Genomic DNA, 23,076 nt, shown 5'->3' with positions numbered 1-23,076 from the left:
AAGGCAGGAGTTTGGGGGATGTGGCCGCCAGGGCCCGTGGGAGGGAGCGGGGGCTGAGGGAGCAGGGACCAGCCAGGCCTGCCCAAGGTCCCCCGGCTCTGGGCCCCCTGCCTGTGTGTGTGGTACATTCCGTGGCTTCTTCGGCCATGAGGGCTGCACCCCCAACAGAGGCTGGGGGAGACCCTGGCCAGAGCTGTGCCTGGGGGCTCGACGCCAGGGGCAGGGGCTGCCTTTTGTTCCCTCCACCCGAGCCTGAGAACAACCACCTTGTCTTTTATCAGGGCAGTTTCAGAAATCACACACACACCACCACGGTTGAAGAATATTTAACTTTTCTTAAAAAAAAAAATCTTAACCATGAAAGAAAGAGTATACATTATTTTAACAGGAAAACAGTCATTTCCATCTCTATATTTTATATATTATATATATATTTATATATATATGTATATATACACCTAGCACAGTGTGTATATTTTATTAGGGTGGGGGGTTGGCCCGGCAACAGGGGCCAATGCTGTGGGCCCCTGGGGACGGTCCTGGGTTAGGTTCAGGGACTCCAGCATTCAAACCCCCACCCTACCTCCTGGGGCCCAGTTTTCAGGGCCGTACCTGATACACTGGTTTTCTACAGGGACAGGGTGGGGACGGGCAGACAGAGGTGGGGTCCAGAATCCCCCTGAAGAGAACCGCAGGAGGGAGCAGCTCTGGCCTGGGCCGCAGAGGCGGGGCTCTCAGGCCAGGTGGGCTGGGACACCTTCCTGCCCGCAGGGGACCGGCGTGCTCAGCTCTGACCCTCCCAGGGCTGGGCTGTTAGGACACAAGCTGCCCTCTGTGACTGCCTCCGGCACCCCGATGACAGAAACCGCTCGGTTATTTACAAAGCAAGATGCACGTATGGTACATACATATTTATAGGAAACCAAAGTGACGAGGAGGGCAGGGGTGCGGGCACCCCACCCCAGCCCCGGGGTCCCGCGAAGAGGGGAGGGGAGGAAGAAAGTGCACGTACACAGAGCCTCCTCCTGCCACCTGCGTGTCTGGGGGGCCGTTTGGGTGCAGCCGGCATGCTCAGGGCGCCAGGCTGTGGACAGGGCTGGGGAGGCAGGAACACACTGAAATTTGACCCAGACCTGAGCGGACCAAGGGACATGCGGGTCTCCTGTGGGGTCTCGGCTAGACCGCCTCTACTGCGGGGCGGAGGTCTGGGGTCCCACTGCCCTGTGCCCCTGCCTCAGGCCAGTCCCCAGGGGGAGTGGGGACGCGGAGGATGTGGTGTTTGGACAGTTAGAGTCCTGGGCACGAGGCTGCGTGGGCCGTGCACTCTTCCAGGGGTGCGTCGGAGCCTGTGGTGGGGGGGTGACGGGGAGGGCAGTGAGCGGCCGGCCTCTGGGGTGACCCTCCCTGTTAGGGTTCACCTGCACCGCACCCGAGCTCCAAGAGAGTGCGTCCTCTGGAGCCTTTTGCGATGAAAGCGGAGTTTCTCCCGGAGCCTGGGAGTGGCCGCTGCTGCTCCCAAGCCCGTGGGTGGCTACGCGCTGGCCCCACCCCCACCCCCTGTCTGGTTCGAGGGGGGAGACCCATCTTCTCTCTGATCCAAGGAAATGGAGTTCGATACTAAGTTTTCCACTTTTAGGGGAGCTTCTGTGAGGGTTCCCTGGAAAGATCCCTTTCTGAAGCTGAGGGTGTGAATTACTCGTGCTCGGGTGGGGGTGATGAGACCCCTTCACAGAGCCCTCCTCCCCCTCCCCTGCGTGGGTACCCAGAGGGCAGCGCCACACTCACCGTCCTCAGAGCACGGCCCTGGCTGGTGCCTGTCCCTGGAGCCTGAGGCCAGGGGCTCCTTGGCCGGAGGGGACAGGGAGCTGTCTGTCCATCTGGCCGCCTCTGCGTGGAAACTGCCCACGGGTGTGGTGCCACCAGACGAGTCTCCCCCGAGGGACCTGAGCAGCTCTCTGTGGGCGCGCTCCATGTCCTGGAAGACAGCAGGGCGATGTGTGACCCGGGTCCCTTGCGTCAGGGCCCTGGGGGTGATGGGTCTGGGGACCTGCCCTCACCTTGAGCCTGTGGAGCTTGATGGTGAGCTGCTCGATGGTGTGGAAGATGCTGCTTGCGTCCCTGAGGGCCAGGCCGGGCGGGGAGCGGCTGGGGCGCCTGTGGCCGCCCTGGCACCAGGGCCGAGGCTCCGTCTGCCAGTCAGGGAGGCTGTCGGGCTGGGCGGGGCTTGTGGGTGCCCCCGAGGGGTCGGTGCTTGAGTCTGGGGGTCCCGCTGGCATGCTGACGTAAAAACAGTTCCCTGTCCCCACGGCGAGACGGGGAGGTTAGGATGCTGGTCCAGAGGACGCATAGACCAACCCCGTTGCCCTGGGTGCTCGCTCCCCACGTCGACTGGCGCGGCCAGGGGCCAGGGCTGCCGTCCCGTGGGGTGAGCGCGGCGTAGGCGGCCTCACGCTGCCCACCAGCCCTGTAAAGGCCCCCTCCTCCGGAAAGCCTTCTAGGTGGCACTTTGGCCAAGCTTGGCCCACGCCGAGGGAGGGTGCCCAGCAGCGGAGGTTAGGGAAGGCCTCCCCGTCCCTGAAGGGGGGTGAGGAGGCAGGGGCGGCCGCAGGCACTTGGGAAAAGGAGCGGAGGGAGGCTCCGTCACATCTCCCCATCACAAGCTCTAGATGAACTCTGACACAACCCCTGCGCCCATCTGCAGGGTCCTAGAGACCCCTCAGCTCCAGGAGGGACTCAGACACCACTGGAGTGGGGAGGAGGGGAGACACCAAGGGGCCTGGGAGGCCACGTGAGCCCCTTTCCACAGCGACACTGCAGTGTGGCTCAGGATGTCAGGCCAAGGACGCGGGGCTCCGGGCACCAGGCTGCGTGTGCTCCCCACCATATTCGGCACCGGCTCACCGAGCCCAGTCCCAGAGGCCCAGGCCTGATGGGGGAGGGAGGACGCAGTGGCAGGGGTGCCCTGCGGCAGGGGCTCCGCTCCCGGAGCCCGGCTCTGCCCCGCAGGCCCCACGCTCCAGCCCCAGCCTGGCTCCGGCTCCACGAAGTTCATTACCCGCAGCCTCGGCTCCGCCTTCTGCTTCGGCTGGCTCAGGCCCCGACTGGCCACTCTCGGGTAGCGCGGGGACAGCTGTGGCACCCGCCACCTCGGCTGGACCAGCACCACCACCAGGGAGAGCCGACACCAGGAGAGAAGGAAAGAGGAGGCGGCGGAAGACAGCAGGAGAGGAGAAGAAAAGGGGGAACACCGTGAACGCAGACGCCCGGGGGCCGCGGAGAAACCGTCCACCAGTTCACCGAAGCACAGAGCAGGAAGGGCAGCCCCCGGAAACCCAGGAGAGAGGGCGGGCCTCGGGCAGACGGGAGGCGGAGCTGAGCGCCGGGAGGACAGGACCCCGCAGCCCTGTGAGCATGTTCCTGCTGCCCTCCTCAGACCAAGTCCCGTCCCCTCCCTCCTCCCTCCTCCCTCCTCCCTCGGGCCTGCAGCTCTGCCCGAACCCGTCCCCAGCCCCTGTCCTGGCCGGTCTGGGCTTTCTTGCTCGACCCCGCCCACGGGGCCGCAACTTGGGGCGCTCTCCCACTGTCACGATGGCTCGCCACACATCCCCAGCTTCGTCCTGTGGCGTGTGCCCTTCCCCCCCCCCCCCCCCCCCCCCCCCCCCCCATGCTGCCAGTGCCCTCACCACAGCCACTAACCACCAGCTGCAGGGGGTGGCTGTAAGCACCCGTCCCGGGTCTGAGGCCCCCAAAGAGAGCCTCATCTTTTCCTCAGGCTTGGGTCGTCCGTGAAGAATGTTAGCGGGGGCTTTTGTGGGCAGCCGGTTTGTGCCGGGCACCAGGTGACACCCTCACGTTACACACTGATGTTCAGAGAGGGTTCGCGATTTTGTCTAAGGCCACATGGATGTTAGGTGACAGGCTTTGAACCTTGGCTGCCCGACCCTGAAGCCTTCGTGTGTCGGTGTCTCCTCCTGGGATCCGGGAGCCTCTGTGCACACGCTTTCCCAGATAAAGCGCCATTTGGGAGGCTTGCCTCGACCTCAGTGAACCGGGCGCCCGTCTCCCCAGTGGACGTCCCAACTGATTTACCTTTTCTCACAACTTTGTAGCTTCCTGCTGCCTCTGTGTTTGAAGTCTCTTCCTCTGGATTCCTGTCCAGCTCGGGGGACTCCCAGATCCCGGAATTCCTGGCCCGTGGGGGCAGATGCTCCAGGGAACAGAGAGCCGTGTCCTCCTGCTCTGGCTGATCCCTCTCCGGCCCGGGGGAGCCGGGGTCTCGGGGCTGAGAGGCGCTGCTCATGAGGGAAGGCGTGGGTGTCCGGTCGGCCTTGGGCTCTCCGGACGCCTGTGCTTCCGCGGGGTGACCGGGCAGCAGGCCCCACAGGATCAGGCGCCTCAGGCTCTCCACTGGAGGGAGAGAAGGTGCTGGCTTCCCCCGCACAACCACGCCCAGGGCCGCTGCTCCCCTCCCCCACAGGGCAGAACCCGGAGCGGACTCTGCGTCCCTTTTCCTCCAGCACGGCCGGAGAGAGAGCGTTCCAGCAGGTGGAGGGTAGAGGGGTCTGCGGGGCCCGGAAGGCACTCACCATCTTGGAGGGCTGCATCAGCGAGCCCTTCCATAACCAGAGGTCCTGGGAGGGACAGGAGGATGGGATCCCTGGTCCTGCGGCCCCTGTTCTCTGCATCCAGGGCTGCGGGAGGGTGGGACAAGGCACCCAGCTCCTCCTCTATGCTGCCCTCCTGCTCGGGATCCTCTAGCGGGACCGGGTGCTTCCCCTTGACCCTCTGCTGTGGCCCAGGGCCTGCTTTGGGCGGGAGGACAGCATAAGGACGGGGAAGGAAGGCACCTGTGGGATGGTGTGGGATGGTGTGGGAAGACCCCATCCACACCCAGCTCTGGGTTCAAGCGGCTGAGAACGTGGACTCATTCCACGAATGTTTAGCGAACCCCTACTATGACTACAACCAGACACCGTCCCGAACCCTTGGCAGACGTCGGGGATGACACCCAGCTCCCTGCCAGTGTGGAGCTTAAGCTCTAGTGGACAGACACAGAGGAGTAACACAGTACAGCGAGCTCTCCAGGCGAATTAGAAGGACACAGCACTGTGGGAAAGACACGGCAGCGCGTAGGCCAGGGGGCGGGGGTGGGCGGGAGCGCCGTTTACCTGCAGCCGCGAGGCCACAGAAGGCGCGTCGCCGCAGAGGCAACGTCTGCAGGGACCCGAAGGAAGTGAGGAGTCCACCAGGAGATTTACCCACGGTATCCCACGGGTGTGGCCTTCTCCATGGAAATGCCCAGCTGGAGGAGGCGGGGCCCCCCCCCTCCACTGTGGAACGCCTGTCACCCGGAGAGCCGGGGTGGGGGCCTCTGTTCAAGTGAGCTCGTCCACACTGGCTCAGGTCTACTCTCCTTCCCCTTCTGGACTCCCTTCTCAGTTCTTTCTCTGTTCTTATCCAAACCTCACGCTTCTGGCCCCGACATCCTCTCCCATCACCCCACGCCCGCACCCGACCACCCCCTGACCTGTCCCACCAACAATGGCCCGGTGGGCTCCCACAAGGACGGTTCCGGGGACACACCTCCAGACAGCTCCTCAGGTCCTGGTTCGCCGTGGAACACTTCTGAGCCATCCAGTCCCACCCTGCGGGGACAAACCCCCAGAGGTCACCCGCCGCACTGCTGACGCCAGCCAGGAGGGGTGAGCTCAGACGCCGCCCTGGCCTCCCGCGTCACAACGGGCAGTGAAGGATGGTCCGACAAAGGGAGGTGGCGGGCTTCAGCACCTGCCACGGGTCGGCCACCTGGAGAGCAGGGTGGGTGCTGGCCGGCGTCTCCCGGTCCCGATTCTATACACCCCCACCCCGGCGCAGGCATGGTCTCCCTGACGGCCAGGTTGGGGGGGAGCAGACAGGGACTGAAGGCGGAGGCGTGGGGACGACTGGGGGCCTGGGGGGTGAGCACCTGCTGGGTGTGAGGCTCTGGTGGGCCGGCTCCTGGGCGCCGGTGGGTGGGGGATGGGCGGGTGCCGGGGCGGCTCCGGGGCGCCCGGTGGCGTTCCGCACGGCCTCCTCCAAGAGCTCCATCCACCTGTGGCTCAGCAGGGGCAGAGAGGGCCGGTGGTAAACACAGGGTCGGGCACGCCCCCCGCAGGCAGCCCTCCCCACAGGCGTGTGCAGCCACCCACAGTGGCCCTGTGCCGTGCTCTGGGCCGAGCGGTCCCCGTCTGCTCCTTGTCTTTAAACGGCCCCCAGACAGGCAGTAAGACCCACAGGTGACAAGCCTGACGCTGAGACGCTGACTCAGTCGAGCTGCCTCGTGTGGCGGCAGCGAGGGAACGAGGGGTGGGTGACGACCCCGGAGGCGGATGCGCTTGGTGGGAAGGAGGAAGAACCCCAGCGCAGGGAGGAGGAAGGGACCACTGACCACGCGGAAGACCCCTCGGGGGCAAGGACGGCGGTCCCGCGAGCCCGCTGCGCCTGCCCTGTCTCCCTGTCCCACGCCCACGCCCCATCCTCCGCCCCTCGGCCCGGCCTCACTGCCCACCGCTCACACACGCCGCCCCGGCTCCTCGATTCTTACGTGTTCTTGTCTGACGACGTCAGAGCCACCAGCTCATAGATCTGGGGGGGGCCCAGCTCGGAAGTGCAGATGATGAAGAAGGCCCGTTTGTCTGTGCGAAGGAAGGGGGAAGGGCCACGTGGAGGTGGCAGAGCCGTGACGGCGGCCCCCGCCAGGGCCACAAGGTGCTGGGAGCCCCAGCCCTCGACACGGGACGGGGACCAGAGCAGAACACGCAGCTGGCCACCGGAACCATGCGGGGTCGCGTACAGGAAGGCCAGAGGTGGTCCTGGACCCTCAGGCCCTCCTCGCGGCGGCCCCCGCTCCCTCTGCTCTCCCTCGCGCTCGCCGCCGCCCGCGACTCCCGGGGGGGTGGTGGTGGGGGGAGCATCGCCCCAAACCACGGGCGGGGAGAGCGGGCCCAGGGCCCCTTCCCGCACACACGGGGCTTCTCACCGAACCGCCTCTGTCCGCCGGGCCCCGTCCCCCCACCCCGCCCCGGGCCACGTCCTCCCGCTCAGGGGCCAGCGGGCAGGCCCGAGGCCAGGCCCGCGCGGCACCTGTGGCCACGGAGCGGACGAGCACGGCGTTGAGCTTGAGCACGGGGCTGAAGGTCTGCTTGCTGTCCGAGGAGCCGGCGGCCGTCTTGCTGTGACACTTGAGCAGCAGCTTCTCGTCCTGCTTCTGCAGCAGCACCAGGAGGTCGTCCAGCAGCAGCACGTGCAGGTCTGGGGGGCAAGCGCCATGAGGAGTGCCCCCACCCCAGCACAGGGACAGGGACAGGGTCCTGTGCCCCCTCCCCAGGCGGGGCCGCAGGAGCCCTGCCGGGCCGCGGGCGTGCGGTCCAGGGGGCAGGGCTGGGGCACCCACCCAAGGTCTTATCCTTGCTGGTCCTCCAGGTCAGGGGCCCCTCGTGGATCATCTTTCTGGCCGTCAGATCCAGGCTCTGTTAAGGAAACGTCGTTCGTTCATTCGAACCTTCGTTCGACCCAGTGCACGCCACACTGCTGAGGAGCTGGGGGTCAGCGGCAAGCAAGAGGCGGCCTCTGCTCTGACGCTCGAATAGAGGCCACGGGCGGGACAGAAGCCACCGTGAGGCTGTGCGTCCCACCGGGAGGTTCGCCAGCGGCTCTGCCCGGGCCTCTCCCCAACCCGACCTCTTTTTGTTTCCTCCCCGGCCACCTTCACCTGGACCCCGGCTCCAGCCCCCGCTCGGCCGGGAGAACTCCAGCATCCCGTCCCTGCCGGCAGGGCCGTCTGCTGGGTGTTCGTGGGGCCCCGCTGCGGCACCCCGTCCCTCCGGGTCCCGGCCGGTTCCGCTCCCAGGGGTGCCCCCAGTGTGTGCGGCGGTCCCCGCCTCCCACCTTGAACTCCGCCGCCAGAGGGTTGCTGGCCCTCTCCAGGGAGGTGGTGTCCAGGCGTTTCTGGTAACCCTCCAGACGGTGCCGGTTCTCCGTCTGCTTCACGGCCTCGTTCACGTACTTGAGAATCTCCCGGCACTGGTCCCGGGCCCGGCACAACTTCTCGTGCTCAGACGTGCCACCTACCGATCGGGGCAGAGGCGGTGCTGGGGGGTGCCTGCCTGAGGAGCGTGTCAGAGTCCAGCACACCCGGCCGCCGGTGGCTGCAAGCCGACGGTACGGGCACAGGTGTGTTGCCTTGGCCTCACTCGAGGGCCTCAAACATAAGGGGTCCTGGCGCTGAGGGTCCTCGGGATCAGAGCACCGTCCCGGAGACACACACAGCTCTTGGGAATTGCCAGCTGGACCACAACCAGCTCCACAGATGCGGGGGAGGGCAGGGCCCGGCTGACGGCAAGGGTGCCTCCAGGATGCCCGCCCAGGTCGGGAGAGGGTCCTCACACTCCATACCCTGACTCCAGCGCCCCAGATTCGAGGGCAGCGGGGGAATGCTCGGGACCCCAGAGAGTGTCCCTGGGGCTAGCTCCTCTCAGCACGGCCACTGAACTTCTAGTCAGCACACGCGGCTGTACGTCTGTGCGCTGCACAGAGGCGTCTGGCAGGGGGACGGACAGATGCGGGGGGCGGCGGGGGGGGGGGGAGGTGACGGCAGCCGTGGCCCCGGTGTGGGACCACAGTCACATGGGAGTCCGCGTGCCAACCTCTTTCCATTCGGACGCTTTCCTCAGGTTTGCACCAAGGCCCCCACAGGCTGGGGGCGAGCCTCACACCCCCTCCCGCTGGCGAGCTTCTTCTCCCCAAAGCACGCTCATAATCGCGACCTCCCTCGAGACTGAGCGGAACAAGCGACTCGTGAAGGCCACAGAGCAGGTCAGCGCGAGAACTAGGTCTGAGTGCGGCCACCGCCTCGCGCTCCCTACCCTCCGTGTGCTTGAGGACGCTCTCCAGCAGCAGCGGGTACTTGGTGAGCCGCTGCATCTCCGAGATGATGAGGTCTCTGAGCTGCAGCCGCCGGCACTGAGGGTGGCTCTCGGCCTCCTGAACAGCAGCGGGCACAGACGGAGAAAGAGAACAACCTGCAGTCAGGGCCTGGCTCACGGGCTCGGGACCCGGATGGGTGTGAAAAGGCCAAGTGGGTCCTGGCCCCAGAGGGTCACTCAGAAAGGTTTAGGGAAGACTGGTGGGGGCCGGGAGATAACCCACGGAGGGGATGTGGTCGAACGAGCACCACAGAGCAGGTGCTATGCCCGCTTTACAGACAGGGAAACCGAGGCCCAGCTACGCGCACACAGGAAGCAGGAGGCGAACACGGCCTCCCGGCCGCTAAGCCACGTCCGTCCTGAGGGCCGGCACGTGCCAGTGTTTCTGAGGCGGTGGCGTGGGACGAGGGGGGTGTGGACGGGCGTGGGGGTAGCTGGGCTGCCCTCCCGGGTGGAGAGGAGAGGCCGGCGGGCCTGCCCCGGGGCTCCGGGAAAGCAGCCCGGGAGATCCCTGGCGACCCCGGTCGGCTTTACGGAGCTACGCCCGCACTGACTTCTACTGGCGGCCAGGCCGCGGCGGGGAGGCCACACCTGCATGAAGAGCTGGAACCGGCTCTCCTTGCGCTGCTTGGTCTTGATGAGCGCCAGTGCTATGGACTGGTGGGAGCAGAACCGCGCGGCCACCTGCTGGAGCTCCTCCCGGGCGGGGCCGTCAAACTGCAGCACAAGGGACGCCACCCGGGCATCGCACCCCGGCCCTCCCACGCCCTCCGCCGCCGCTCCCGTGGCCACGGGAAAGGGGGACCCGTCCCCTCCAAGCATACCCGAGCCAGCATGAGGTCACCGATGTCTTTGATGATGGGGCCCTCCTCCCGGAGCTTCCTCATGGCCTCACACCAGGAATCTGGGGCAAGGAGAGAAGAATCAGAGAGGCCCAGGGTAGAGTTGCACCGCCGGACCCTCCGGGACCCGGGGAGAAGGGCTTTGGGCGGCAGTGCCGAGGGGAAGGGTCCGGCAGCCGTTCTGCTCCTGGGGGACCCGGGAGGCTGGCTTCAGGCCACGTCTCAAGCTGTCCGCCAGAGAGAGCTGGTGAGGGCCGTCTGCTCAGGTAGGCCCTGGCACACGGTCAGATGGGGACAGACACCCGAAGGCTGGCCGGAGAAGGGGTGTGGGGGAAAGACAGCGGGCGGGGAGGACGGCCCCTCACTGTGGATCTCTATGAGCTCAGGCAGGTTGGGGAAGAGCCGGGCCAGCTCCTCCCGGGGCATCAGGTTCTCCTTCTTCATTCGCTGGTAGAAGATCAGGTCCAGGACCCGGAGCGTGCGCAGATGGGAGGCTTCTGTCACAAACAGCTCTGAGCGGGGTGGTCGCGGGATGGGAGGGACACAAAGCACAGGGGGTCAAGCGAGTATGCAAAGTCGTATGACTGCCACCCCAAACCACTTCTGAGGAAGCCGAGCGCTGGTGTCAGATCGCAGGGCGACATCCCACCCCAAGGGCCATGTGGGAATGGCGACATGGACCTGGTCCCGTCCCCGGGGAGCCACCTGGCCCACTACCACCCTCTGCCCCCTACTCGCCCCAGTCAGAGGGGCACATGCTCACCGTTGATGACCTCCTGCCGGTCGATCTCTCTCTGGCTTAGCCCAGCCACCACGTCCTTGCCCACCATGTGCTGCCAGTTCTGGGCATCCGGCTCCAGCTCCAGGTCAGACAGCTGGCCCAGATCGTCCTCTAGGAGGTGGGGGAGGAGGGCGTCTGCACCGAACCCCAGATTGGGGGACTCGATGCTCCTGGGGAAGAGGAGGAAGGACTCAGCTCGGGGTCCGCCCCCGTCTCTCCTGCCCCGCGCCCACGGGAAACGGCGGCCGTGGACGGGCACACCTGGCCGGCCGCTCGGGGCCGGGACCCCCCACTCACCTGCGGCCCATCTTGGGGGTGAAGGGAGGGGTTGGGTTCTCCAGAGACCTGTGGAGAGAAGTCAGCCCTCAGCCCCCGCTGCCCCTGCCCCGAGACGCCCCAGCTGAGCTGCCCGAGCCCTGCCCACCTGGTGGAGAGGCTGGAGGCAGAGGACGAAGCTGACTGGTGGAGGCGGGCGGCCTCCGCGGCCGCGTCCATGTCTACGTCGCTGCGAGAGCGGGGCACGTTGTCCGCCTTCCGAGACCGCTTCATCTCCTCCCGGCCCTTCAGGCTCTCCGAGCGGCCCAGGCGAATCTCTGAGCGTGAACTGGGGAAGGAGGACCGGCAGCCTTGGGGTCCCACGTCCCGGACGAGCTCTCCTCTGCCACCAAGACTCCAGGTGCCTCCCCTGCCCCTCCCCAGTCCGGCTCGATGGACAGAGGCTCTCATCGTCCCCGTCATCGTCCCCGTGGCCCACCAGGAAACGAGAGCGGGGACCAAGAGATCAGACTTGTGGTATGCCACAGACCCCAAACCCTCCAGGAAAGCTGTGGATGCCGCAGGCCCTTATAGGGGACCATGAGGTCCTCGCTCCTGTCCTGGACTGTCTGGTGGCCAGACCATCTTTCCCTCGGCTCCAGAGCAGGTCAGCTCCCACCGCGGACCCTGCTTGAGGCAGATCTCTTCCTTTCATAGGACCTTCCTCTACCGAGAAGTACAGGCACTTCCTTCACACTTGTCCTGGCCTCCTCGCAGGCCTATCAGAGATTCTATCCACGGATGGGCTCCTGCCCCTCCAGCTGTGGTGTGGATTCTTCTGTTCTCATCTTGTAGCATCCTTCCAGAGCTTCCACATCCCCTCCTGGGGGCAGGCTGGCTGGGGAGGGCCCATCTACTGACCGGCAGGAACCCGCTCCCTCACCTGCCAGGTTTGGCCAAAAGACCCACAGACAAGACAAGACTCAGCATCTCCAGTCCCAGAGACCCCTCAGTGTGAAGAGACGCTGACGGCCGGGTGTTCTTTCCCGCATCCTGCAGAGCATGAGCCGGGAGACAGCCGGTGTCTCTGACCCCTGCTGCCCCAGGATGGTGCCTCCTCCCTCCACGGCCCTGCTGGCTTGGTTCTTACTGACCTGCTCACTGATCTGCATCCCGGCCCCCTGCCTCCAGGACCAGGGACGGCCTACGGAGTCTGGGCAGCTCCTGAGGACACAGCAGGCTGCTGTAGCAAAGGAGGCCAGCACCCTGGGCTCCATTTATCTCGTGTCTCTCAACTGCCAAGGACTCAAACGGAGTTATCCCTGAAGCCACACTGCCAGCCGACCGCCTGAGACCACCCCCTGGGGGCTGCTAGAACGCCTCCAGCCAAGACCACTCACCCAGCACTTGCACCAGTAACCCACAACAGGCCACCTGAGCACCAGGACAAGCCCCCACAAGCGAGTAACCTTCCTCCCAACAAGTGGGGCGACCTACCTCTGGTCCCAGATCCCTAGAATACTGCCTTCTAGACCCGGGGGCTCTTATACCTGCTGACCTCTGACCCACCGTTTCTGCTAAGATTGCCGGTGAGCTTACAGTCAGCAAAGCCAACGGCTCCCGTGGACAGTGGATTCGGGATCCTAGGGTCTCAGGGCATGTATAGCTGGCACCTTCAAGAGCCCTATTTGCAAACGGTCTCAACTTTTTTCTCACAACATTGGTATCTCGTCTCTACACGCCTGATGCATCTGTAACATCGGGCCTACACATCCCGTAATTTATACATTTAATTCACTCAATGAGATTACACAGAGCTCGGCCTCTTGGCTCAGGACAGATCTAACCTTCACCTTCCCTTACAGCTCTGTTTGTTCTCATGACGGCAGAATCTCCACATGCACTGAGCTTACGAAGGTTTGCTACGAGCAGGAGTAACCTTGTGTGGGAGCAGGAACGGCGGACTTGTAGTTTGGTCAGTTTCCCAGGTAAAATGGTTTGATTCCCTTGGCCACTCCCCAGTGACCCAGTGACCTGGCTTGCGCCTGCTCAGTAGGCGCACACGTGTAGGATTTCTGTGCACGCAAGACCCCATCTACTATGACTCAAGGGTGACTCAGGGAAGGTGCACGGAGCTTTCTGACCACAGGTGGTTCTCACTAAGTGCTGGCTGGAGAATTTCAGACATGACGTGGCTGCTGTCGTGCCGCGGTCCGGAACAAGTCCGGGAGCACGCCTTGATGCCAGAGAAGGGTTCTCACTGGAACGTGGCCAAAGATGGAGAATATACGAGATGCCAGAGCTGCAAACCCTCTTTTCCTCTCGAAAGTGCTTTGGAACCAGCAGAGCCAAACTACAGTGCTCTTCCTCACGGGCGTCGGTGGCCAACCTTGCCTGACCCCTGCATCCCTGGGACTGTCCCTTGCCACCCCTGCCCCAGTCTTCTCCAGCCTTGTCAGGTAGGGTGTCGGGATTAGCTGCTGTGTAATATCCTCTAGCTGCTGAGTAGTCAGGCGGTGAGTCCAAAGGAAACGTTCAAGACACGCAGTCCCCGGGCTGGGAGGTCGGGGGCCCTGCTCGGTCTTCGGGTGGCCTGATGGCCGACACTGGCGTGTCTTCAGAGCAGCTGCGAGTTCTGTGGCGGGGATCTTACGGTCTAACGGAGTGGGGGGAAGCACCTGGAAATAACCCTGCAGCACACCCCGCCCAGGCTCCCCTCCGTGGGAAGCCGGCAATTCCCATGTGGCCCTTGCTACCTGTCGCTTTCCAGCAGGTCCTCGGGAAAGCTTCCTGTGGAGAGCCGCTGCGTCCCGGGCTCTGGGGCATCATACGGCTGGTTGTTCTCAAAGTGCTGAATGATGTTCCTCACGTTGCCTGGTTTGACTGGAAGCAGAAAGACAATGAAGGGTACTCTGCTTTCTGTTCGGGACCCTCGCTCCCGTTAGCCCAGAAGACAGAGCAGTGAGCAAGCACGGATGACAGCAGCACCGGGCTGGGGACTGGGAGACGCGGGGGCTGGTCCTCTAGACCACTTCCTGGTCCTCTCCCAATAACCCGGAGAGTGACGGGCAGTCCCTTGCTCTCTCACATGCAAAATGAGACCATTTGGAGGTATGTTTCCTGTGGATATTCCTTTCGGCTCTCACGTTATTACAATGACTCTCAGGCTTAATTAACGATGAGATTTTTTCCAAGAACCGAATACAGAATAGAATACCAGCCGGGAGCACCCAAAATGCATCTATCTGTAATTTGGCCAGGTTGCCAGGTTATATCAATCATTTCCCAAGTTTATATTACTTTTAGAGCTCATTATTTGTTCTTTTTTTGACTTTCCTTCCTGTCCTTCCAGTCCCGGCCCCTGCCTCTAGTTGCTGCCATCACTGTGAATCAGACCCTTTATTATCAGTGAGTGGGGGTGGTCTTAGGTAGAACAGAGAAAAGGGGTCACTCTCTGGCATTCAAATTCCAGCCCCTCTTCAAAGCTAAGACAAAAGAAGGCTGTTCTTGTTCAAAGAAACAGAGAGAGCAGGTATGAAAGTCACGAGGCTCATGGGATACCCGCAGAAGGTTCCTCCTCAGAGACGCAGTGACATCAGCCCAGAGCTGGGCTTCAGAGGCCGATCTGCCAGAGACCAACAGGAAGGCTGGGGGTGGGCAGGGAGGCAGGCGAGGCCCTGATCCTACCCACACTAGCCAGAGTCCCACCCGTGCAAACCCACAAATCTCCCTAAGTCTCTAAACTCAGGTTTCAGGAGAAAGTTTCCAGGCCAGAGCAAACAGAACATCCAGCCGGTCTCTTCAAACTTCGTATCATTTAGGCAGGTGGCCGGGGTAACAGTTTTCCAGAGATGCGTAACAGGAGGCCGTGTCAGGAGCAGGGGCTGTTGGCATCACGCCCACTCTGGGGACTGGGGCCTGAGCTGCCTGCCACAGGGTCAGCTCTGCAGTCACAGCCTGAGCGGCCCTGCTGGGTGACGGCACGGGGGCCTGGGAATACCCTGTAACAGGAGGCCGCCGGGCTGAGCCCACTGCTCCCTCCCCTGTGTGTCGCCTGTGCTCGAGGTATAGTTCACCCTGTGACGACAAACGGGGATTGCTCTGAGAGGCGGCACAACTGAGGAAAGTCAGTGTCATGGGGGGAGAAAGGCAGAAAGGAATGCAATTTTTGAAATGAGCACAGTTTTCACTGGTGTCCCCTGTTCTCCTTCCTCCATTCTCTGGACGACAATGAAATGGAAGGGTAAGTACATTCCGTATTATCAACAGTCAGTTACGGTCGCTCTTAAACGGGGGCAACAGCTGATGACTCTAACGGTCACTCAGTGCTGACCCTTCCTCCACCCCTGGGGGGCTGTTTGGTCTTTAGACACGGACATAGGCTTTGCTGATGTCCTGGGAACTTGGGAACCAAGGCCACACCAAATCATTAGATTACAATGGAAAGACCGAACTCAGCCCTGGTGAACACCCAGGCCCCTTACCCTGTCCTTGGGCTCCCGGCCCCTCGAAGCTGCTGCTTCCTCCTGCCTCCACTGGGGCAGCTTGGACGGGAGGAAGTGTGTGTTAAGATCTAAGGGCCTGGGTCCCAAGACCATTCTTTTATCTTTCCATTGTTTTATATGCCTTTTCTCAAAACTTAAAACCTTTTTCTTTTTTTTTTTTAAGTAGCATAGGGAGGGGTGCCTGGGTGGCTCAGTCGGTTGGGTGTCCGACTTCGGCTCAGGTCATAATTTCACGGTTCGTGGGTTCGAGCCCCCTGCGTCGAAGTCTGGAGCCTGCTTCGGATTCTGTCTCCCTCTCTCTCTGCCCCACCCCTGCTCACGCTCTGTCTCTGCCTCTCTCTCGAAAATAAATAAACATTAAAAAAAAAAATCAATAAAGTAGCACGAGTCTAGGAATTTAGTAACTTTGAAATAATTTTGAAAATCGTTATTTTTAATTGTCACTTCACATAAAATGAATTCTAGCCACTGAACAATTTCCTGATTTCACTGCACTGCTCTCTCTCTGCACAGATTCACAGTAGAGCCTTGACCACATGAATCACGTGACTGTACTCGTGGGAGCCTCACTGATGAGAAATGAGTTTGCCCAACTGCAGGTTCTCAGCCTCTCTGGGTTAATGTATATGATGTGTTCGTTTTCAGCGCACAGACCCCCGACGGCACCAGGCCCTCTAACACACAGCAGGGGTCACTCTCTTCAACCGCCGCGGTGACGCCACGCCGTCCATGTTAAGTCAGGAGCGGTGGACGCGCCATGCTCAAGGGCTGAAGCAGAGCAGGTGACGGACGGTGAAAGGCCCCCAAGAAGAACGGTTAGAGACCCACTGTTTATGAAATAAACCCCGCATAACTCTAAAAATGAGGATTTTTGTTATTTCAGTCGAGACAAAAACCTGAGAAGCTTGTGCAGGACGTTTTAATGTGTGAAGGCCTCCCTCGTGTACACGGAGCCCTGGACCTTCGGAGCCCGTTCCCTGGGATGTGAGACAGGGACAGGGCGGGGCCGAGGGCGGGGAGGCTGGCCTCCGTGACACCGCCAGGAGCAGCCCCCTGTGGAGGCAGCCGGAGCAGGAGGGAGGCACACGGAAGACAGCGACGGAGTGACGGGATGGGGGACGGGGAAAAAGGACAGACAGACAGACTGGAGAGATGGAAACTCAAAGCTAATGCAAAGAAAAACCCACAGAAAATGGTCCTTTTACCTTCCACAGGGGACAAGGGAATATGAAATGCTAAAAGAAAACAAACAAAAACAAAAGTAAACCATGAAAAGTCAAATTAACGTCTCCAGAGTCAAAACAAAACTTACATCAAGCTGGAAAATGAAAAACGAATGGCAAAAATCAGGTCTGATCTAGAAGAGTCCCCCCTTCCGCAGCCCCCAGGCAGCAATATAAGAAAAGGCCACTGGCCCACCCACCCCACAGCCCTTCCCAGACTCCCAAGACTAACACTGGGGTCCGAAGACGCCGACCGGGAGGCCGGCAGGAAGTTCCAGACCGGCGACAGGCTTAACCGAGTTTCAGGTGCAGCATCGGGGGTGTCGCTGGGCCCCCCACCTCCCACTCCACATCTAGTTCTGCTTAGCAGTAAGTCAGACTTCCCATCGAGGGCCCACAATTGCTCCCAACACACCTCAGGGGCACAGATGGAGCCCACTGGTGAAGGTGAAGGGGGCATTTACTGTCAACAGGGCGGCCTTGCCAGGCGGGAATACTCCTCCGCGTGGCTGCTCGGTAGCTATAACTGCCCTGAGCTCCTAGACTAAGGCCCGGGGACCGGCATGGCCTCCTTGGCTCGGAAGCGTCATCTGCACCTCGAGGAGCCTGCACGCGGTGTGGCAAGGGGACAATGAGCAGGACTGAGCGGGAGCTGCGGTCTCAGAGGGCGGGCGGGCGTGCGGCTGCTGGGACAGGGAACACCCTCTGCCAGCCGCCCGGTCGGTGACGGGGCCGCCGCCCCCGCCCCCCCCCCCCCCCGCCCCCCCATGTACTCACTGCTCTGCGAAGAGCCTTTGGGCTTCCCGATGTACTTGAGGATAGGGTTTCGCCTCTTGTCCTCCAAGGCTTCCTTGTCTTTCTTGGAATTGCTGCTCTGCTGGGACAGGAGACACCAGCTTTGGAGAAGGTCCCAATCCCCAGACTTAGCCACTCATCCCTGCCACTGCCCCCAGACCCGCCCTGAACGGCTAACTGCAAAGCAGACTCCTGCTTGCTCCCGAACCAGCACACGTGCGCCTGGGCCGGGTTTGAGCTCGTCTGTGGGTTCTCACGGACTCCCCACGCAAAGGCAGAGAGGGTCAGGCGCAGTCGTGAGTGGCTTTCCCGGGTTGGCCTCATGCAGAGACCCGCACCAGAGGACTCTTGTCCAGGTAGTTCTGTCACCTTCTTGGTCTTTGGGAAGAAGGGCAGCCACTTGTCCTTGTCAGGAGCTGCCTGAGCCTTTTCGGCTGCGCCGGAAGGCCGTGCCTCTCGAAGACGGAGCCCGGCGTGGCTCATGTAGGTATTGAGGGCGAAGTCCATGGGGGCGCTGTGAGACGGGAAGCAGAGTGGTCAGTCAGAAAGCTCGAGCTGTGCCCGCCAACAGGCGGAAGGGCCGGAACCCCGCTCCGAACAATCTCCAAACTACCACCGGGGGGGGGGTGACAAAGGGAGAGTTCTGGGTCAGGGTGTTTGGAAGGAGCCCTGGAATTCTCAAGGGGGGGGCACAGAAGGACTCCTGGCTAGCAGGAGTCCTGGGAGAGACCTAATTCTCTCCCTAAGCGGAACTCTTCCTGAAGGGGGGAGAGCGGCCAGCAGAAGGATGTGGCCGGTCCCTACAACGTAAGCCAACAAGCCGGCAGGCCTGGAACCGACTGAGGCCCACGGCCACGGTCCTCGGGCATCCACGTGCGGCGGGGTGGCAGGGAAAAGGGGAGAAGTGCCGGCCTGCCTCTGCCTTCACCACCTTCCCGGCCCTGGCACCAAGAGAGAGATGGAACGGAGCCGCCACGGGCCACACGTGGAACCGTCCAGAGCTGTGTCTGGAAGCGATCTGGCCCTGGATTCAGGAGGCAGGTCGGGCACTCTGGGCACTCAGTGCAGCAGGGGCTCCGGCCCCTCCTCCACAACCGCCCTGGCCTGCCTTCCTCCGGCTCAAGCGTGCGCACACTCTTCAACGCTGGCTGCTTGAGGAGCGGACACGCATACTGGCTGCGGAAACCCCATAACCTGTGCCAGAGAGGAGAGGCGTCGCGCCCCGGCTCCCCGACAAGGGCTGCTGACGCAGGCTGGTCCTGTCACCAGCACTTCACGGTGGCTCAGAGGTGAAAGCCGGAGGGAGACGCAGAGCTAAGGCGGAGGTGGAGAGGCCGGCTATGTGCACGGTGGGGTGAGGGCAGACCCTTGCCCCAGGCGGCGGCCCCAAGCGGCAGGGGCCTGGACCTCACGAGCCGCTGTTACGGTTACGCGACACCTGGGGCCATGGCTGGACACACTGTGACCTCGATGCTCAGGGCGCCCTGTGTCCAGAAGGATGGCAAACGCACCGCACACTCACTCACCTCCTGTCCTCCTCGTACTTGGACCTGGAACAAAAGGAAGGAGCCATGACGCGCACGTACGGCACAGGCGTGTTGGCCGCGCAGACACTGAGGACGGGGACGGTGGGGGCGGGGAGGCCAGACCTCGACTCCGGTCTCAGCTCTGAGCCCACGTGGGGCTCGGGAGGCGAGAGCGCTCACCCCCTTGGGGGCCTCGGCACAGGGACTGAGAGGTCCTTCCCGCTGAAGGGGGACGTGGCCAGCACTGTGACGTGATCACGGAGGAAGAGGCCCGTCCTCGCCCAGCCAAACTCGACTGAAGGGCTGGGCTGACGTAGAGCTGGAGGAGGGCGGGTGGCCCCTCGAGAGCCGACCCAGAGAGACCTTCCCACACGGCGGTGGAGGCAGCAACGACCAGCTGAGGGGGCACGATGGGCCAGGCACTATTCTAAGCTATTCACAAGCTGATCGAGATCTCAAAGCACCCGGTGAGGAGGTGTTAGATCTCCATCAGTGAGGCTGAAGCTTCCCGTAGAGACCACCCCGAGCGGGGTGCCCACTGTAACAGGCCAGGGAAACGGAGGCCCACAAAGATCCAGGGCTTGGCTGAAGGTCAGGGTGTTATTCCCAGGAATACGCCCCTGTGTGATGTCTGCAGTCCTGTCTCTCCTCTGCCAGACTTAGCCTGCGGCCACACCTCCAGGGTGACGTCTAATACGGACCTCAGACTCAACATGCCCACCTCGGACTGCCCCCCACACAGCCGCCCTGATCCCGGCTGATGGCACCTCGTCCTTTCTGCCGTGTAGGCACAAACCGTGGGGTCTTCCCCGACCCACACTCAGTTTTTAGGAGATGCTCGTTTGCTCTACTGTTAGGATACACGTGGGACACCGACCACGTCTCACCGCGTGCCCCAGCCCTGCCCGGTCCAAGCCCCACCGCGTGGGTTCCCGTGCGGCCCCTCCTCGCCACGGACAGGGAAAACCAGAGGCCGCACAACCGTCCTCAGGCTCTGCGGCTGCCCTCCCGTCACCTCTCTGACTTCAGCACCCACCTTCTCTATCTGCTCTGGTCTCCGCTGCTCCCCACACGTCAAGCACGTGCCTACTTTGCCCTGCCTCTTCCCCCCAGCGGTCTTCAAGGATGACGGTCCCACTTTCTTCAGTTGCTTAGATGTTACTGGGGGGGGGGGGGGGGAAGCTCGCCCTGGCCGCCCTATTTAAAACCGTCACCCGCTGGCTCTGGTGCGCCCGACCCCTTCCGCCAGCCTGCTCTGTCCCCCTTGTCTCCAGCGCGTTACAGGCCTTCCTTATTTCTTGCACATTGCTCTCTCTTCCCCCTATGACGTGAGCACCACAGAAACTGTTGTTTTGTTCACTAACACATCCCGAGAGCCCAGAACGAACTCCGCACGTGTTGCTGCATTGAATGGCAGTGTGAACAGAGACTCCGGAGACAGTCTCATCCACCTTTTGTCATTTTATAGCTGAGACCAGGGTCCCAGAACACTGAGTGGAGAAGCCCCTAAGTCTGATGTGTCCCCACAAAGTCACGCGGGTGGCGCTGGGAAGACGGGACAGGAGACGGCAGCTGAGCCGAAGTTCCTGACCAGGTTAGTCAGGCCGGTCTTCTGACGCCCAACTGAGATGATTAGTTGAGAATTGTTCACCCTCCCGCCCGCCAGCCGGTCTGCCTCCTGAGGGCCCACGTATGGCCCTCGTGCCAGGGTCCCTGTGACCCTACGGACAGGAGGCAGCACGGTCAGGAAGAGGGCTTGGAAGGGGAGCAGAAAGCTCCGTGGGGAGCCGTGGAGTCCCGCGGCCCCGTGAAATGCCAACAGTCTCGCCTGAGCAAGGCAGCAGGCGAGCCGGGCCCTCCGCACCTTCCGGGGGGAGGATCCGGCAGACGTCGTGGGGGGAGAGGCCGGCGAGCAGACGCACAGGACACTCGCGTCTGTTTGGCACTTCCGGGTGTCGTTGCGGGGGGGGGTGGGGGGGTGGGGGGGGGTGGTGCACTCACAGGATGTCTCCCAGGGCAGCCAGCTGCTTCTCGGCCACTTGGCGTTCTCGGAGAGGGTCGCCGTCCAGGTCCAGCAGGTCATTCTCACCGTACAGACTGCCCAGCCCCAGGGTGCGCTTCGTTCTAAGACAGACAAAGCAGGCACACACGTGTGCTCACAGACGCCCGGAAACAGCGAGGCAAGTGCGCTCACGAGAGACGCTCGTCACAGGGGACAGACGGGTGAGGACGCAGAGGGAGCGGGGGGGACCCACAACCTGTAGTCCTGGATCTGCTCCTGGATCTCGGGCATGGCCGCCTCCTGGGCTTCCCGGAGGGCAGCGCGGACGTCCTCGCTGCTGCGCAGACGTGAGTCTGGTGGGAACCCAGGGAAGGAGAAATGGGGTGTCGGGAGAGGGGGCCATGCCTGCTGAGCTCCCTGAGTCCTGGACCCACCAGGCCACTCCCGAATCCAGGACTGGACTCCTGTTGTCCAGGTCCCAAGGCAAGCACAAAAACATTTTCTGGATGTTCTAGGCTCTGTTATGTGGACAAATGAAACCCCGTCTATGATCAGATGGGCCCAGGGGCTGCCCTCTGATGCCACAGTGCAAACCCCTCATTCTTCGTGGCCACTGGGCCAGGGCGCGAGGCCGAGAAAGGCAAGCACTTCACATGAAGCCCCGACTCCCCAGCGGAACCTGGACGGTGTCGGTCCCGCTCCCCCAGCAGCTTCACGCGGTCGAGGGACTCTACCCTCTGGCCTCAGTCAAGCCACAAGGCACGCTTTCCGAAGGCAGCGTGGGACGCCTGTTCTCTAGAAAGCTGCCTGGGACCCGCTTCTCAGGCTGACACCCTCTTATACCGCCTTCCCTCAGCTCTCCTATCACGACTAGAGAACGAGATGGGGACGGAGCAATCACTGGCCGGCAGGGTCCTCACCGGGCCAAACGCTGGCAGCATCAGAGAGGAATTCACAGAAACAAAAATACTCCAGAGATCCCGACCCGAGGTGCGATGGAGCGAGGCCCCGGTTTCTGGAGTTTCAAGAGTTCCCCCAGGGATTCTGGTGATCGACCAGGCTTAGGAATCCCTCAAGTCCAACTGCCCTTTCGTACAGATGGCCCCGCTGGGCCCAGGAAGGTCCCGGGGAAGGCTGGCAGAAATGAGCTCAGGTCTGACGGGGGCACGTACTCCCGGGATGGGCTCCCCAGGCAGGGCCTGTCCCGTTGCGCAGCCCGTCAGCCATCGTGAGGCGCTCGGGGGGAACCGCCCCTGCTTTCCCTCCTAGAGGAGGGCTTCCCAGGGATGGGGCCCGTGTGCCCTCTGTGCTCTGCAGCCTCCCACGGCCCAGGACAAGAGCAGCTGGCTAGTAAACTGACTTACCAATTTCAGTCTGCAACACCTCTGGGACCTTCACTCTCAGTGGCTAGAAAAGAGAAGAGTGGGGGCGGGGGCAGTGAGGCCCCCAGCCCAGGGTACGTGGGAGACGTTGCACGGTGGCAGGGAGGACTGGAACACCCCTTCTCTCCTTCCCGGACACCCGGCCCACCGTCCTCTCCTCCGCCCCCTCGTAAACCTGCACTCGAGCATGAAGCTACAAGGCGAGCTGGGCCACCTTCTGGGGCACATGTAGGCTTCCCACTTTGCTTCAAGGACATGGGGTGCATGGGATGCACGGCTGCTGACTCAGCAGCAAGGGAGCAAGCTTTACTGGGCCGTCTCTGCTCCCTCAGGTTACCGAGTGTCCCAGTGAGCGGAGAGCAGAGGGACTGACCGCGGGGACAGGCCGGTTCTGCAACCCCCACAGGGTGCGGCCGGTAGCGGCCGCCCCCCTCCAGACCCGCTAGAGGGAACAGGTGTGGAAGTCTTGAGAAGGACACTTTACTCCCAGTCTCAGGAATCCCGCGAGCTTATGTTTTGGAACTGAGAGACTGAAGTCGTTTGGGCATCAGCGTAGCCGCTCACACTGGAGAGTCCGTAAGGCGTTGCCCTGTGCAGGCAGGTGCCGCTGCAGCCCGGCCCTGTCCACACGGGCGCGCGCTCTCGGCCTCCTCCCCGGGAACCCTGCTCTGGGCTGGGCATGAGAGCCCCTAGATCAGTGAGCCCAGACACGGAGCCAGCACCGATCTAGGGGACAGGAATCAGGGCTTGGCACCAGCTCCTTCTCTCTCCAAATGTTTGGAGAGGCCACGTGCATTCTACC

At 62.6% G+C, this 23,076-nt stretch overlaps 1 protein-coding gene across 11 annotated transcripts in view; it reads right to left on the bottom strand.

Moving 5' to 3' along the window:
• Positions 1-315: 315 nt before the first annotated feature.
• The window catches only part of ARHGEF11 (Rho guanine nucleotide exchange factor 11), an 87,548-nt gene continuing 64,787 nt past the window's right edge, over positions 316-23,076 (bottom strand). For 2 of the 11 annotated variants that reach the window (XM_043569473.1, XM_043569478.1), the window contains 27 exons: positions 22,257-22,299; positions 21,149-21,245; positions 20,892-21,014; positions 18,891-18,914; positions 17,734-17,878; positions 17,347-17,446; positions 16,552-16,581; positions 13,598-13,724; positions 11,011-11,190; positions 10,884-10,931; positions 10,569-10,756; positions 10,171-10,317; positions 9,788-9,867; positions 9,555-9,680; positions 8,904-9,021; positions 7,927-8,105; positions 7,433-7,508; positions 7,123-7,290; positions 6,584-6,674; positions 5,966-6,091; positions 5,584-5,645; positions 4,587-4,805; positions 4,090-4,407; positions 3,056-3,151; positions 2,058-2,296; positions 1,786-1,975; positions 316-1,346 (listed from right to left, as the gene is read on the bottom strand). In XM_043569473.1, the coding sequence (XP_043425408.1) occupies positions 1,288-1,346; positions 1,786-1,975; positions 2,058-2,296; positions 3,056-3,151; positions 4,090-4,407; positions 4,587-4,805; positions 5,584-5,645; positions 5,966-6,091; positions 6,584-6,674; positions 7,123-7,290; positions 7,433-7,508; positions 7,927-8,105; positions 8,904-9,021; positions 9,555-9,680; positions 9,788-9,867; positions 10,171-10,317; positions 10,569-10,756; positions 10,884-10,931; positions 11,011-11,190; positions 13,598-13,724; positions 16,552-16,581; positions 17,347-17,446; positions 17,734-17,878; positions 18,891-18,914; positions 20,892-21,014; positions 21,149-21,245; positions 22,257-22,299 (3,399 nt within the window). In that variant the 3' untranslated portion in view covers positions 316-1,287. The remainder of the gene's footprint in view (positions 1,347-1,785; positions 1,976-2,057; positions 2,297-3,055; positions 3,152-4,089; positions 4,408-4,586; positions 4,806-5,583; positions 5,646-5,965; positions 6,092-6,583; positions 6,675-7,122; positions 7,291-7,432; positions 7,509-7,926; positions 8,106-8,903; positions 9,022-9,554; positions 9,681-9,787; positions 9,868-10,170; positions 10,318-10,568; positions 10,757-10,883; positions 10,932-11,010; positions 11,191-13,597; positions 13,725-16,551; positions 16,582-17,346; positions 17,447-17,733; positions 17,879-18,890; positions 18,915-20,891; positions 21,015-21,148; positions 21,246-22,256; positions 22,300-23,076) is intronic. The other 9 variants (XM_043569476.1, XM_043569479.1, XM_043569474.1 and 6 more) reach the window with 8 other exon arrangements.

Source organism: Prionailurus bengalensis, chromosome E4 (genome assembly GCF_016509475.1).
Source record: "Prionailurus bengalensis isolate Pbe53 chromosome E4, Fcat_Pben_1.1_paternal_pri, whole genome shotgun sequence".
Taxonomy (NCBI): Eukaryota; Metazoa; Chordata; class Mammalia; order Carnivora; family Felidae; genus Prionailurus; species Prionailurus bengalensis.
The sequence above is the reverse complement of the archived record's forward strand: the minus strand, read 5'-3'. Positions and strand labels throughout refer to the sequence as shown.